This window comes from Spea bombifrons, chromosome 6 (assembly GCF_027358695.1).
Source record: "Spea bombifrons isolate aSpeBom1 chromosome 6, aSpeBom1.2.pri, whole genome shotgun sequence".
Classification (NCBI taxonomy): Eukaryota; Metazoa; Chordata; class Amphibia; order Anura; family Pelobatidae; genus Spea; species Spea bombifrons.
Window position 1 is genome coordinate 1733330 of NC_071092.1, and position 16631 is coordinate 1749960.

General features: G+C 40.0%; 1 protein-coding gene across 3 annotated transcripts in view; it reads right to left on the reverse strand.

Annotated features, from left to right (window-relative positions):
- Positions 1 to 288: 288 nt before the first annotated feature.
- ARHGEF3 (Rho guanine nucleotide exchange factor 3) overlaps positions 289 to 16631 on the reverse strand; it is a 44907-nt gene continuing 28564 nt past the window's right edge. For all 3 annotated transcript variants that reach the window (XM_053468699.1, XM_053468698.1, XM_053468700.1), the window contains 9 exons: positions 9130 to 9237; positions 7623 to 7793; positions 5916 to 5978; positions 5668 to 5764; positions 5504 to 5580; positions 3213 to 3470; positions 2700 to 2870; positions 1863 to 2049; positions 289 to 1623 (listed from right to left, as the gene is read on the reverse strand). In XM_053468699.1, the coding sequence (XP_053324674.1) occupies positions 1277 to 1623; positions 1863 to 2049; positions 2700 to 2870; positions 3213 to 3470; positions 5504 to 5580; positions 5668 to 5764; positions 5916 to 5978; positions 7623 to 7793; positions 9130 to 9237 (1479 nt within the window). In that variant the 3' untranslated portion in view covers positions 289 to 1276. The remainder of the gene's footprint in view (positions 1624 to 1862; positions 2050 to 2699; positions 2871 to 3212; positions 3471 to 5503; positions 5581 to 5667; positions 5765 to 5915; positions 5979 to 7622; positions 7794 to 9129; positions 9238 to 16631) is intronic.

The following is a 16631-nucleotide window of genomic DNA, read 5'->3' on the forward strand; positions in this document are numbered from 1 at the left end:
ATGTCTCTCACATTTCTATGTACATTAAACTACCGATATAGCTAATGCTGTAACGAAGTGCTACTTCACCGGAACTTATGTATAGTGTATACAGTATAATCATTGAGGGCCGATATGCAGAGCGTTTCTGTGTATGGTGTCGATAACTAATAATGTTATTTTCAAAAATGGGAAAGGCTCTATATAAACAGTTTATTTTAGGTGAATTATTAATGTGGGGGCACAGATTTTACTTTACTGATAATGCTGATTATGCAGTTATTTAAACCCATAGGCCAAGCAGTGAAATAACCCTGCCTAATTATGTGCGATTATCACACCATATAATTTTTTTAAGGGACTAATAACATGTTAGGCGTCCTCATTTGGTTTTAGTCTCGGTTCTGCCCCAGTATCCGATCTAATTGCGTTATACCTGTGCTGTGCTAGACAAAGTGATTTATATAGCAGTACGGTGTCTTCCTTGTCACTGCAAAAGCTAGGGGGATTTTTACAATATACAGAGGCCATTTAGCATTCTGCCTTTTTTTGCAAGTTTGCAGAATTCTGTAAGCAGATATTCGACACGCCCGGCTGAGCCTCTCAGAACGAGGAGCTGTCACAGTCTGCTTTGGAGCACCATTCCAACAGTTCCACTATGCAGACTCTTAACTGACCTCGTACCTGAAATGACCCTCTATCTACATACATACAACATCAGGTGATTTGTTTTTTTGCAGCCAAACTCTTTTCACATTAGAATCCATTTGCCCAAAATAAAAAAGTATATATAGTTTCTCTGGTTCGGATAATAAGTGGGTTAATTAGGAAACCTTGGCATGTGCCAGCTTTGTCTAATGACCTACATGTGTTTTGCTAATACAGTTGGCTAATAACTCTTTGGATGCAAAGATTTTCTTCACAAAATAATAACTATCTGTATTGTACATACTGGGATTCTACTTCATTCAAATATATACGGACTAATGATACTTTTATGAGATACAGTGTTAAGCTGTAACAGTAAACATGTACCCTCCATGTAACTCACACAGACTGCAGGTGGTTTAATGTCATACATTAGCTTCACCAGCATGTCATCTAACCCGAGCCACGGTAAACGCTCACAGAGATGCTGCCGTTCTGATTGTAGAGGACAAGTGAGCCGATGTTGTGGTTACGGTACTAATGTCAATGGATAATACAAGCAAAGACGTTAGTTTTGAAAGTGCTTCTTTGGAATGCAAATACTGTACAGGTAACAAGTCGCCATTTCCAGAAGACACCAAGTGTCTTATCAAACATCGCTTTCCACATGCCGGCTGTCAGCATTTGAGTCTGTCTGTTCCATGTGCTCACAGTCCATGCCAACCTCTCCCGTGTCCATGCTGCAGTCTGAAATACTGTCCGATTGTTCCATTTGCTCAAACCTCGTTGGTGGCTGGGAGTTTCTATTTACACCGGGAGATATTAAATAGTGTCCCTCTGAGGTCAGCATTTCATCTCCCCCAGAACATAAAACAGACTCTTTGGCTTGTCGGATGCAGTTGAGCCACTGCTGCTTGTTGAAACTGTCATTCGCTTGCAGAGAATAAGACTGGCTGTGTACATTGTTTTTGAAGCCAACTCGGAAGAAATTCTTAACTGCAAATAAACAGTAGAAAAACAATAAATACAACATTTTTGATCACACACACGTGTGTGTGTGTGTGTATATATACATTAGTGCTTTATGCACAGTTTTGCTCTCGTGGTCTAACTAAAGACTAGGTTAATTGTAGAGGTAATTATAGATCAAACACGGTTCTTGTAGAACATGCAGTCCATGTTTGCTGGCAGTAATTTGATGTCAAAGTACAATATAGAAAAGTCAGATAACTCACTTCTCTCGTTGTTGCTAAAGGCTCCTCGTAACGACCCCGCTAGTCGCACCTCTCCATCCTGTAGGTCTTCTACAACAAGATCTCTCACTGGGATGGGTTGCCGGTACAGCTGGTAGTAAGGCTTCTCATTTTGAGTTATCGTTCTTGTGATGGCCAGAACGTCTTGAAACAGGAAGACGTGAAACTTCTGCGGAGGGACAGTAGATTTTTTTTATCAGCACCTGCAGCAATAACTATGTTTTGGACAATAAAAAAGCTTTGAGGCTGTTTGGAAACTAATCTGGCTGGGCCCACAGCTATTCCTATGTAGAAGTCAAATCTCTCGTGGATAAAGTCCATGCGCTTGAAGTACGTTCATTTGCTAATGATAATGTAATCAGCAAATTGAAGCAAATGAACATACAGCGAGGCCAACTGGCTACAAAGCAAATGATCAAAGAACATCACTTCTGGCTTCTGTCAAATTATTCTCTGTTGTTGAAAGGTCAAGGGGGATCACATGAGGGGGTGAGCATCGCCTGATGTGTGTTGTGTATGAAAAGGAAAGATTAAAAAAGAAAAACAATGACCTTAGCTAAGGTTGTCACATAAAAGGGCTAAGAGACACAACAAGGCTTCTGTGGCCTTTATCTCACACTCTTATCCCGAAATGTAGCAGTTTGTTAGTGAAACACAGTTCCACGCTTATACCAGCTGTCAGCACATCACTTTTATGTACCACAATGTTACCAGCAAGTAACGTTAAAACAAATACATAGCATTCCGTGGGTGACAGAACCGAAACGTAATGATGATGGAGGTTACATGAATAGATAGAGGCTAAAGACGGACACTCACCGCTCCCCTGTTGTTTTTCAGTTCCCCGTGACAGCACAGAGCTCTGGAATTATCTATCAGTGGGTCTCTTTGGCACTCGTCGGAATAAATCAATCTCTCCTTATAATAATGACATTCGGACTCCCCGGTTTTTACATTAATTTCTGTCACAATCCCTTGAATGATATTAATCTGTCAGGGAAAAAAAAAGATTCTGGTTAAAAACCTTCTACTAATCCATGTTCATCTGAGAGGACTTTGCTCATAAAGAATTCATAGAAAAAGAATAAAATATAGCAGTTTAATCACCATCTAAGATGTCGGTTTAAATACCTTCTAAAAATATCTACATCCTGAGAACATTATATTCGGCCATGAATTATTTCTCAGTGTAATGCAATCTCTGAATCTGCCTAGACTTTCTTTTTTTGGAGTTTTGCAAAAGGAATAATTGGAAACTAAAAAAGAAAATAATACTGTCCACGCAGCTAACACATTTACGGTTAAACGTATATCACAGAAGGGCATACTCACAGCTTCTTCGAGATGCTGTTGGTCCGGGTGATCGTTGGGGGTATGCCGCAGGATCTCTTTCAGTAGTAAATGATACTTTACAAGTCTACTTCTTGGGATGTCAAGGAAATTCCATAGGTCTAGTTTGCGGCTAAAAGGTGACTCGAGGCACCGCTGGAGGAAATCCTGCACCCGGTGGTCCTGCTTCTTGTGATCCAGAAGGGCTTTTGCTGCCACCTGATTACTGCAGTAACTGTCATATGAGTTTAAACAGGGCAGCTGCAGGCAGAGGCAATAGACGGGGTCAGTGATTGTAGGAGGACACATTAGGGCAAAACATTGCAAAATAGCATTTCAGAAACACCGCCATGAAGAAAAGTTTTCAAAACAATCCATTTTTGTTATTTCTAAATCTAAATGCTATTAAAAACCTAATCCTCAGTTTCTAAACAGTGTTGTAATGAACGCTAGAGAATAACTTGATAAGAGTTCATAAAAAAACATTAAATTAAATTTAGCCTCATTAAAGCGGCTTCATTTTAAATATAAAAAGAGCGCAGAAGTGTTTACTTAATATGGTGCGTAGCAATGCCTTAACTGTACTATACATAGCTTTATTTATACCCTTCCTTTAGAATGTATTTAATACATAAAGCAGTTATCACCATTAATTGGCGTCTAAATCTAATTAGTGTTCTCTCATTAACCACCTTCTAGTTAACACAAGTTAAATACTTCAGTTCTCATAACCGTGTCCCATAAAAGACTTAAGTTCAATTTATGAACTTCAAGAAACCCTTTTAAATTTGATGAGGGTCATGAAGATGAAAGAGAGGTTCTCTGCTGAAAGTACTCAAAGAATAAGGCTGCTGGTAATTTGAGGGTCCTTTGTCTTCCTTCAACCTAAATGATAATGTTCTCTGACATGTTTCGCCAGTGACAGACTGTAAACACCGTGTCACAAAGACGAATCAAAGAGAAGTTTTTACACCTCCCCTCTTTTCACAGATGGCATTAAAAAGAGTTTTCACAAAGCCAGATTGACAGCCTATTGAGTTCCAACAAATTAGTTAAAATAACTCTCAGTAAGTCAGACGCAGCATTCTGCTCTTATTCCTGCAAACACATTGCTTTGTGCGAAGCTCGTGCTTACAGTCCGGTGCTGGATTTCCTTAGTTGGTATCTCAAGCTTCTCAAGAATCATTTACGACACAAACCAAAATGGTGTCACAAAGTGGCTGATAATACTAGAACTGTTTTACACCAGATCAAAGATCATCAAAGAAAAAAATGATGTGACATTATCCCAAATTAAGTATATTGCATGTAATAATCTGCAATTACAGAATTACACAGCACTTCATCATTTGCTGCTTCATAGTGAAGCCAGTTTGTGAGGCTGTCTGTCCTACGTCAGCGATACTTTTAAACGGGACAATCTGGGAAAGTTGGATTCTTAACTTGCCAGCCTTCTTCAAAAATAAAATAACGAGTTCATTAGGACAGGCCATGAATTTCTCTGGCTCCATGTACAGACGCAACCCCACACGGTTTGTCTCCATGCATGCTGGCGTCCCAGGTCAATAAACCATTTTATAGTATGAGTGCACATTTTCAACTTTTATTTGTCTTTTTGAAAAACTACGTATTTAAAACTCAGAGCACTGCCTGCACCTGCAATAATTACGCTGATTTAACCTGCCCAATAGAAGAAACTACCAAAAACACGTACATTCATTGTTGTTGCTAAAGAGCACGTTAGACATGTTAAAGGTTCAGCACTCAACGCCCAAATTATTCCCAGGTTCACTGGGTTATCTTTAAAGGCATAAAAGATAAGGGGCCGGGTGGAGATATTCACCAATTTCCCACAATACTGTACAGGGTTGGGAACCCAGCCTTATTGGTAAATGTCCGCTGGCCTTGCATATGTATAGGAAACGTACTCCGCGTGCATTTACAATACTCTCCCAACACAATGAGATGCCCAAAGGCTACCGGCCAGCCTCTGAATCCCGCAAGCACTTGTATTTAATCACAAAGGCCTCTTTTATACAGGTAATAGAGGCTCAGAAAAGCATCCTTTTGTGTTGTAGAAGATTGTAATCAGGGTTGGCCCTGCCTCATATCCTGTGTGAACATTTATATCGACAGACCCCCTTCCTGAATAATAGTGCAGAGAAATGGCTGAAATCGGTGGTAATGTTGGTAAAAACATCATAAACATGTAAAATTCTGAAAATGATCTCTCAAAAGCCAGTCAGAAAACACTATATTAAACCAGTTTTATTTTAGATTAATCATTTTCTTACCCATTCCACTAAGACGTGGCCGACATGCTCTGTGGATCCGTCAGGTTTCCTGACTTCACGGAGCCTTCGAAGGAGATCTGCAAATAGATTTTTACAAAATGTTACTTTTTCTAAGAAAACTATTAAAGCAAATATGAAAAAGTCCGAATGTACCAAGTTTTTACCTTCATGCAGCGGGATAAGGGAGTCCAAGGTCCCGAATATTTGGGTTAATTCCTGCTCTGTCATTATTGAGAGTTTCAGCATGGGGTCATGGTATGCCTTAAAAACAAAGGAAAAAAACTCACATGTAACATGCTGACTGGTGGGGTCTGTTAGAAAGAAAGGAAAACTAGAAGGAGACCCCCTGATTTTTAGGCATTTCTGCTCCCCAATATTCACTGCAGAATTCAGGACAGCAAAGTATAGATACCTTTTTTGCCAACTTCAAATCTTCTATTAAATCTTCCTCTCCTTGTGATAGCTCGAAAATAGCCTGCAAAAAACACACAAATCTAAGTTAACAGGAAATTTAAAAAAAATAAAAACAAAAAGAGAAGAATTCAACGAGGCTTATATTTTTAATTAACTCGTGTTTTAGGACAAACTCCCTGAGCCATTAATTTGTTTTGTTCTTTAACGGATCACTGGCACAGGAAATCTCCAAAAACCAAAACACGGCTAATATAACCCAAGCGTCAGCGTGACGGAGAATGAGGCTGCACGGTGATAAAATAGGAAAACGCTCCACATATGTCTGCTGTGTTGGTTTGGACGCTCAGACATTTGTGTGAATTTTAGTAATATAAGGAAATCATTATAAATGTATCCACATAAATAAACAGGAATAGATCATTAATATTTTATACAGAAAATTCATATCTGTCGATAACTGGATGACTCTTAGACGCCAGGACATGACCATTATTTGTATTTTCTTTGAAGCCTAATAGTTCTTCATAAGATTCGCTGAATCTGGCTTTTATAAACTAGTGACGAGATAGGGTGCTGTATCTGTGTTTTCAGGCTGTAAATGTGGCAAAAGGTAACTGCCACACTCCCAAGACACAGCTAATGACCGGATGATGAGCTGCCTACCCGGTAATGCGGGCGCATGCACTGCGACCACTTCAACCAAGTCATCTGCCAACGGACAATTTAACTATAAATGCTTTTTAAGATTTCCAAATGAACTGTGGTTTCCTGCTTTGGAAAGGACGGCATTTAGCGGAGCGGCATAATCCTGGGCAAATCTGCACAATTTTTTCTGTCTTTAAAATCCCAACATGTTGAGATCAAAGACACAGAAAGTCTCAGGATGGGATATCACCTGCCAAACAGATTTACTTAAGGAAGATTTTAACCCATGCTGTGTTTTTTTGTACAAAGAAAAAGAGGGACAACTAACACCTTTTCTATACTCTTGTGAAAAACAAATTTATGGTAATAAATATTCTCTAATGAGCTAAATTGTTGGGGGGGGTGCACCCTATGTGATTTTTTTTTAAAGATTCCCTTTGATGTTGTCATGTACCTAATTTCCAAGAATTCATTAGTCAAAAGCACTGAACAAATTTTACATTTAAAAAAGCGGGATGTTTCTAAGTTAAGAGCTGCTATTTGTGGACTTGGTTTTATAGGCTCCTGCTGGGATTATTAAAAAGCCACAAAACTGAAAACATTTTAACAAAACACTGAAACCTGTAACCTGTTCATGTGTTGATCTCCCTATGAAATAAGTAGAGGGCCCTGTCCCAGTGTCTTGACTACTATAGTAGACATTGTAAATAATAAATAAAAAATATTAATAAATAATAAATAAATAGATTAGTGTCTTTAGAATAAAAAAACAGTAACGTGGTAATACTATATGTCTCCTCTACTTAGTAAGTCGATGCACAATAGTTCCATTGAAAACTGCAGATGAAATAGGTTAAAAGAGGGCATTTCCTTCACATCAAAGGAGTGATATCCCTTTTAAGTGCATTTAGAGCTTACATCATGAAACCATTGTGAAAGAATCGTCAGAAGATACAAAATAATCAGTTTTATTACATTCTAATTATTAGACTTCCAACATACTGACTGCCCGGTCGTTATGTTTGTGAGCAAACAGCCAGTCATGCATGGAAATACCAACCTCCTGGCGTTTGATTTCTTTAGACGTGAGGACCTGGTTGACACAAACATCGAAGGTCTCGCTCCATAACTTGCTGTCTCTTCGTTTTGTGATGGCAGGGGGGGCATTTCTTGCCCATGGTCGAGGGGTAAACAATTCAGGCCGGCTATCACTCCTGAAACTTATGGAGCGCTGAAAAACATCAAATAAAACAAGACATTTGTACAAGTTCTGCAGTTATTCATGGAGTCCGGCCTCATGGACTGAACGTTGTCCCTAACCTGGATCGCATAGTACTGCTATGTGACTAAAGTTTTTTAAGTGTCTGATTTATTCGATGAACTTCTCTTACGCCTCGATGCAGTATGTGCAGCGGTTTGGGATGTGTGTAGTCACTGGTCTGTCAAAGTCTCTCAAGAGAATTTCTAAGTGGAAACAGGCTTTAAATTTGCGAGAGGTAAGTAAGCCTAGATCAGAAGCTCACAGACGCACAGTGAGTGCTCACAGCTGCTTAAAGACGGGTGTTCAACCTCCGAAAAGAAGTCTCGCCAAAACATCATCTACTTTCCACGCTGGTGCGTACAACTGGAACTAATAATGTCTTCTTTTCAGCCAGGAACCAGAACCCCCACCACCCTGACCTCTCCCATAGCAAATGGCTTGTGAGAACGATTATATAGCTTCTCCCTAGTGGTACTCAGAGGTTTCTTTCCCAGCCGGTTAGTCGTTTCTGTTCTAGTCATTCAATCCACTATTTTCTAGATTACACACGAGGCGTGCGGCCCCAGATCCGTCTGCCTTACGTTTCTCTCTAATAAATGCAGCTTTTGTATGCAACTCAGATACAGAGAGCAAAAAAACAAGGAAAACAAGCCCTTTTCTGTTCTACACTAAGTCAGTCTCTCTCTCTCTCTCTCTCTCTCTCTATATATATATAAAAAATATATATACACACAATCATACATACACACAAATATTTTTGATTATATAATATATATATACTGTGTACATAAAGTGTACAGATGAGTTGAGAGGTCTCGAGTTTCCGCTCCTGACCCTGGCTAGACATTATTTCATTGTGTATAGCGCGGCTACGGTTTCATATAAAGTTATGCGTTATAATTTACAGCCGTGCATATCACATGTCAAAGGCTTCACATGCAGACCGGGAGCAGCAGTAATCAGACCTTTCATCACCAAGCTGCACTAAAAAAATCAACAAAATATAAAGAGATATTTTTCCAACTGACAATGTCATTTTCTTTTTACCTTCATGTATTCCTGTTTTAAGCCCTTCTGCAGACGTTAAATCAGCAGAGAAAGTCATATTAAGACGTGTTCCTTGCAGGGTGTTGGGGTTACCCCAGGAAAATCTATGATTTATTGAGGGTTGGCAGAGCTGATCACTAATCTCAGTTACTTGCTATGGCGTCAATAAATCCCTGGACTTCTGACTTCTCATTCTTTACAGAAGAACATTTTTTTAAGTTTTAAATTAAATATACGGCAAAGTCAGGTGTGCTCTTACCTGCAGTGATTGGCTGAAGCGTTTTAGGGGTGTTGCCCTCACCGGTGGTATAAGGTTGGCAAGTGATGTGACTCTGGACAGTGGTTTAACCCGCTTAGTACTAGGTTCCTATAATGCAAGCAGAAAAGAAAAACACATATATATGTGATAAGATAAACACCCCATGTAGAATAACCATCAATGGTAACGAAAAAACATTTGCAAAAACAGTAAGAATTGACGATCCTAATTGCACTTATATGGCATTATCCATCTGCAAGCAAATCCAATCCAATGTATTAAAGACCTTTTACAGGGTGGGAGTCAGAAAGGTAAAAGCAAAATGCGCTGAGCATGAGAGGCATTCTACAGGTTACGGGGAGAGAGAGAGAATCTGTTTATAAGGTATATCAGTTTTTATGTCATATGCCCCATCCCGGCACTTCCATTCCAATAAAAAAAAATGGTACTTTGTTTATTCAGATTAGAATATTACTTTTTATTCTGATTAGAAATAACCCCAGTCAGTCACAAACTGAAACAAAGAAAGTTGGCACTACAAAACCAACAACAGCGAATAACACAAACTGGCTATTTTCCAAACACAAGGAAAATATATTGCTTTTGTTTCCTCTCCGCTGGAGGCTTCTTGCGTATCGTCTCTGCCTACTGGCCTCCTTCTCCAGACCTGGCAGAAGACACGGCCCTCCGATGTCTCGCACCCCTATTGTTCTGCATTTTTATCTTCAAAGAAACATGATGTTTATTGGCCTATTTCCTTTACACCAGACTTCCCCAGAGCCATACCGGATAATATTTTTCACTGTTGACCCATAAATAAAACGGACTCCTTGGGATTTTGTGCCAGAAATTGTCTGTGTGTCTCCAAGCTTAGTGATGATGATCATGTGTCAAATCAATAAAGACTAATGATCCCCACTCTGTTGGCTTAGACATAGAAGTAAAGAACCAGAAAAGGCTTTATATGCCCCCAAAGTCATAGGCAAAAAGAGCCAATCGATTCTTTCCCCCAGTACAGGTGTAATTGCATAACGGAAACTGGTTTTAGCAGTAAGTAAATAGTAGTTACATCTGTTTCATTTGGTTTTTGAGGAGTGGGTCCTTGTTTGTGCCATTCCTGGAAGGGCACTTATAACTGGTTATCTTTTGTTTATGTTAACACAAGAATCCTTTTTTGTAGCAATTTCTAAAGGGAATTGGGATTGTCCTTCCTCTCTGCTGCATGTTTTTGAGATGAATATCACCGCATGTCTATCGGCTACTAGCAGCGTGTAGATATGGGAATAATAAAAAGGAATTATTCATATATATAGAGAGAGTGTGATTCTGGGCCCTAAATTATTCATGCACGGATTTAGTGTATGGCGCATATTACGGGCTGGGCTAATGCCACAACGTGTCACAAACCACAGTCCTGAACCCCCAGTTTATGCTAATGACATGCGTTATGTGCCAGACCCCCCTCACTCGTTCCTCTCTTCTCTCTAAATTCCATTGAAGTCTGATCTGCTTTCTTTGACATTCGCTTTGTTGGAGTCATTTAACATCCGCTGATTATTGTCTGCTGCATACAGGACAGGGCTGTATATTTCACAGATCAAAACATTACTACAAGTATGAAAAATGGTTTCCCCCAAAACAGACAACCTTTGACCATCCATGACGTGGTGATCATAGTGAAAGCTTCCCTGAAACACGGCTGCTGCCATCAGTTAATGCTTCCTTATATTCTCAAACCCAGAACTTCAAGGCGTTCAGGCTTTTCTGTTTTCTGCTATATGTTTCAGTTTGTGTCTTATAATGTTTCCTATTAAATAACAAAATGTACAGATGTCAAATGTAAGCGTCATCTCGCATCAAAAGACAGATGTCGATGTGATTATTAGAGCGGCCTTTTAATTCCACTCCAGCATGCGTGGCTTTCACACCACGCCGGTTTATTTGATTTACTGTTTGCAAAGAGTGCGTCGGATTCCTGAAAGTGTCAGATTTACAAGGGTGCAAATGCTCTGAGCAAATATAGGAGATTAGTTACAAAAGAGCTGCTAATGTATTGGTAACACCTAAAGGCGGATCACCGGGAACACCCTGCCATTTGCGCATAAACTTTAAAAACATTTAAACAGAGTTTAGCAACGTGACAAACTACCACAACAACTACAACAACCACAACAACAAACTGCATCTCTGCGCTAACAGCAAAACGGCATCAGAAACATCGAAAAGCTGCCTGTGTGGAGATAAAGCGCTTGACATCAATACTCCAGTTTAAAATAGGAAATTGGCAACTTAAAACCACCCAGTTACAAAGAGATGTGAATAAATGAACGTGTCCTTGGAATGACACACGGTTACGGCCAAATCGGTTTGTAAAGCTATTATAATACGCACTCCGTGAATAAGCAACTGTAAAGCCTTTCCGCAGGGTGATAGAGAGATAGATAGATGATTGATAGATGATCTACTGCATTGCTACTCCAGGTTCATTTAAAACCAACCCAAATCAGTAAAGGAATGATCTTTTAGACAAATGTCTGCCCTTGGAGTGTCTTACAGTTCACTGTTAATCAAATACTTGGCTTGGATGCCTCTCAATGGGACTTGATAAAGGGAATCGCCCCGCATTATTAGCTGGAATGGGGCTGTCAGATTGAGTTAAATTGTTTTGTCATGGTATTGATTAATTCTCTATTCAATTTCACTAAGCAAGCCCACCCACATCCCTCCAATTAACGCACTCAGCTGGAGAAGTTGCTTTATTCAGCTTCTGAAAGAATAAAAGAAGCAAAAGCTCAGATAGGAATTATCCAAAGAACGAAAGGCTCGGTGACCTGGATCATGCAGCCCGGTGGAGACGGAGGTCTTTCTGCTAAAGTTCTTATGAGGTGTCTTCAGCTCTTACATTTAACGTTTAATGTTTAAGGCGGAAATTGAAACATACGATCAGGGATTTTGTTTGTTTTGGGAATTAAAGAAAGGTGGCCTTGAGGCTGCGAGGCATTCAGTCCTGGCTGGAAAATAAGATCATGCTGCTTATACCTGGACAGTCATGGTGTAGATTCGCCATTAAGAGAGTATCTTTTTAATGTCCACGTATTTGCCAAAAAGAAAAAGGTCAAAGAAATAAAATGGTGACAGAGCACTTGGCCAGTGTAAGAGTTTTCATTTACAAGTTATCAAATGCAGACAGTATTACGGAGGTAGGACAACATTTGGAGTGGCTTTTTGCCAGAGCTTATTACTTTTTTATTAGTCTGCTACCGGCGAAATTGGCCCAGACATCGCAAAGCCGTAACGTACAAAATCAGGTCCAAAAACCACATTAAACGTCTCCCATACGGGGGACACAATCAATCCTGACTTTGGGAGTTATGAAAACATCTACGTTAGATGGAAAATACATTTGGAATTATTCAGCTAAAGAAGAAGAAAAGAAAAAAAGATTAAGAAAAAGAAATCATTCTCCTGAAGGCAGACTGCTGGCTGTGCAAGTTTTAAACCCAATTCATTTTAAATCAAGGGCTTTGCCGAGTGCATTTATCTCATAAGCCGAAATCACATAGATCCCCCTTCATTATATTCTGTAAATTCTAAGGGTTTACTTCGCTCGCCGCTGTAATGTACTATATGCTCAAAGGCAGAGAGAGACACAAAGTAAACACAGAGCTTTTTAAGAACAACAACTGAGTGACATTTCATAAAAGTTCTGCCTATAAAAACACCCAAGTTTAGCAATAAACGTCAAACTTTAGGTTGGCTTGAAATATGTTACCTTTAAGAATGAAGCTGCAGGCGATGTTTGAGGCCCACACAATAAAGAGCCACACCTGCCCAAAAATGTTAACGCTTTTAAATGGCATTCATTTTGTGAGCATTAAACTTTCCACAAAGGCCTAAATCCCTACCTGCCTGGGGAGCGATCACACAATGCTGAGCACACCGGAGATTGAGCGATTGTTTTTACTGGAGGAGGGGGTGAAACCCACTGGTCCTATTATCAGGTCGTCCATGGCCATTATATAAATAGCCAAAACTGGAAAAACCTGTTAGTTTGCGCAGCCACAACACCTTGTGGGACCAGAAGGCTCCAGATGCCTGTCCCAGGAAAGCGATCTGATCTTTGCCTCTTGAAATGTAACGCCATGCAGGGTTGTGAGTGACAGCTCTGCTCCAAATGACGTCCAACTTTATGAGGGACGCACTGTCAAAAAATCAAGAAATACACTACCCAGGACCAGGCACTTGACCCATACATAAGAATATCTCCAAGGTTTAGTTGCCATGTCCTATTAGACACGGGGCGTGCATAGCTGCATGGGAAGAGCTCCTGCAATAATGTTGAGAATCACATCATAGAATGTATAGCGTTTCCCTGCGACTGAATATTTCAATTTACATCCGCTGTATTTGTGAAGCAGGAACTAAATCTTCCTAGTTCTTTGCAGCAGACATAAAAGCAGGTCTGACGAAAAACCTATCCCAGACCAGATACTAAAGGAATATTTCAATTTTTAAAAGGTGGCCTTTATGACAGGGTCTGAGAAAACCACCTTCCTGGCCTGTGCAGCTGAACGTTCATAGCACATGATGGAGAGCGACAAATACTGCTAACAGTTCTGGACAAGTGTTTGGACCCCAAACAATCTTTGGACTAAAACCATCCCCAGCGTGTGTTCAAACCCTGCAAATCGTGGTCAGTCTGGAACACAAAAAAGATTTGTTGACAACCTGGACAAAGCCCACAACCCTACACCCCGGGATACAAATGCACTGCATATCTTACAGATCTATACAGCACACCCCAAAAAGCCAGTTACAGCCACTCCTCGGCTTGTCATTTTTACAATTGAACACTCGAGAGAACACTTGATATTACTGTATTACCCCTTTGGGCAGAATGCAATCCATCCGGTCAAATTGAATTAACAGCGCCGACCGAACAGCAGAAAAACAAGGTCAACTTTCAGCTGCACCCACCAGACGGGTTTATTATAATCTCGCATCGACGGCAAATGAGACTTTATATTGTAAAGGTGTTTGCATCAGAATTGTCTTACATTCACAACAATAAAAAGTATTTTGCAAACTTTCTTAAAGTTAATCTTCTCATTGGCTTCAAACTGTAACCATTAAATAATCAATACTTTTTTAGAACTATTCCCTACACCCTGCTACTAACTGTAAGTATCTCACCTCCTCCTGCTCAGATAAACAATAGAATGGTTTGTTTGGAAGCAATTAGCAAAACTCTGATTACTGTTTGTTCTTTATGGTGGCCATTGTCATTTAAAGAGGTTAGGTGGGTTCATTTGGAGGGCTGGAGGCTTCACAGATTATGAGGAAGAGTTTGTAGGCATGAAGGTTTTTGCTCATCAGCTGTGACCTGGAGATAAGGGAGGTTGTTTGAAGTCCCATATCAGATGATAAGTCCCTATCCTGTTCCAATTCCAACTGACATTATGTTTGGCCTAAGAACAGACCTGGCAACTGAACGTTTCTTGAAGTCCTGTCAACGGGCTTTATTATAATACACGTATAATAAACTTTATATACATGGCCACCAGAATGTGCTGTCTGCGCTTCTACTGTAGGAGACAGAAAGTAGATTAAGACATTCAACCTCCGCATAGAAGTAAACTTCAATAAAAAATATAAATAAAATATATCCTAAATCCATACTGTGTTCATAAAAATATTAAATATGAATACATTTATTTAAAAATGTATTTCCGAGGTAATTCCGTTCTGAAGACCTCCAGCATTGTGGGTGTTAAAGATCTCCTTTGGTGAACATGGAGGAATCACTCAGCTGCTCAGCCATATTGACAGATTTCTTGTTGCTAATTTGAGGGCCTCTTAAGAAAACGATGGCCCTCGGTAGGACCACACATTGTAACCTGTCCGGACAAATGGGAGTGGGAACTTGGGAGCGTCAAAAAGGCATTACTCTCATTAAACTTACAAAGGAATTTGGGATTCTAAAGACCGTGCTAAGTGAACTGAACCCTGTTATGACCCCATCATGCCACCTGTAGGGGTATAAACTATGTTTAGAAAAACACCAGACATGAAGGAAAAGTCAATATTAATATAATTGGGCAGATTTATGAGAAGCTGGAGGCCAATGCCATTAAATAGAATGGTTCTTGTCCTTAAATTAAGAGCTTTCTTTCTACATTTTCACCATGTCCTGAATGACAGCACAGTTGTCCGTGACCAAGGGCATCTATCTGTTATCTTCCAGTATTAGCCTATTAATAGTAAAATGATCGCATGGCTCAAAGAAGCCCGTCCTGACCTTGCTTTTTAAATCTTATGAGTCTTGATGAATGATATATCCTTCTCTGCTGCATACTTTGCTTGGAAATAAAAAAGGCTGAGGTCATCTTTTCTTTTTTTTGCATTCAGATGGACGCAGCTCGAAGTTGGAACACTGATCTTGGACAAAATATATATTTCTAGAGCATCCGTTTGTACTTCATTATGCGAGTGTCTCATCTCTGTCGTTTTGCTGGAAAGGAGGTTGATTCATGGATTAAAAAGAAATAGAATATTTCCTAGTTTGATGAATTCACTATAATCAGACTTTATTTTGCTGCAGAGATTTTAAAGTAAGGTGGTCTTATAAATAAGCAAGAATATGGCTCTAGGGGTTAGAAGACCTCTGGAGAGGCAGCTTTTGTGAATGGATTTCCTGTAAATATGTATCTATACCATGAGATCAGTGATCACGACGGGATATCTTTATTCCACAGAGCATATTTTCTTCATAGTTGAATGATTTGCTATAATGAGTAAGTGTTGGTTTCTAGTTGTGTCACAATCTGAGTTCTCTACACAATCTTTGCTAAACTGTGTTGTGTAGACCCTGGTGCGCTGCCTTCCTGGCTGTTAATACAGCTTCAAAGACTGGAAAAACTGTTGATCGCAGGGACATTTTGGCAGCTGCTGCAAGTCTAGAAGTGCCTGAGAAAACAAAGGTCATTCTCTTTCAGAAAAACGCTTATCTAAGAGAAACCTCCCTCCCCTCCAAGCTTAAGGCGAGTACACTGACAGAGAACACAGCACTCAGAGGGGGAGCGAGGGTCATAATCCAGTCACCCCTGGGGCCCGATAAATGACCGACCTACAGAACTCCTGCTATCTCTACAATACATATCAGCAGAGGAAGCCACAGGTTTAAATTAGACAGATAAGTGCCCCTGGAAGTGTTAAATGTTGTGATGTCATCACTGACGCTTCTCTGTATTTTGCATGACTTTCTGCATTTGGTGGACTCTTGGTTTTTGACAGCATGCACGGTTGGGCAGCCGTTGGTGTTCTGCCCTGCGTCTTGGATGTTAAGTCTGTTCAGTTGTTGAATAAACTCGGTGAAACTCCTCTCCGTGGGCAAAGCGTGCACTTTGCAGATGTTATACCGTGCGCTGCACCAAGCAGGACTAACGGCTAATTTACTATCAAGACACAGCAGCCAAACTGCTAGCAAAAAGAGAAGCATGCTC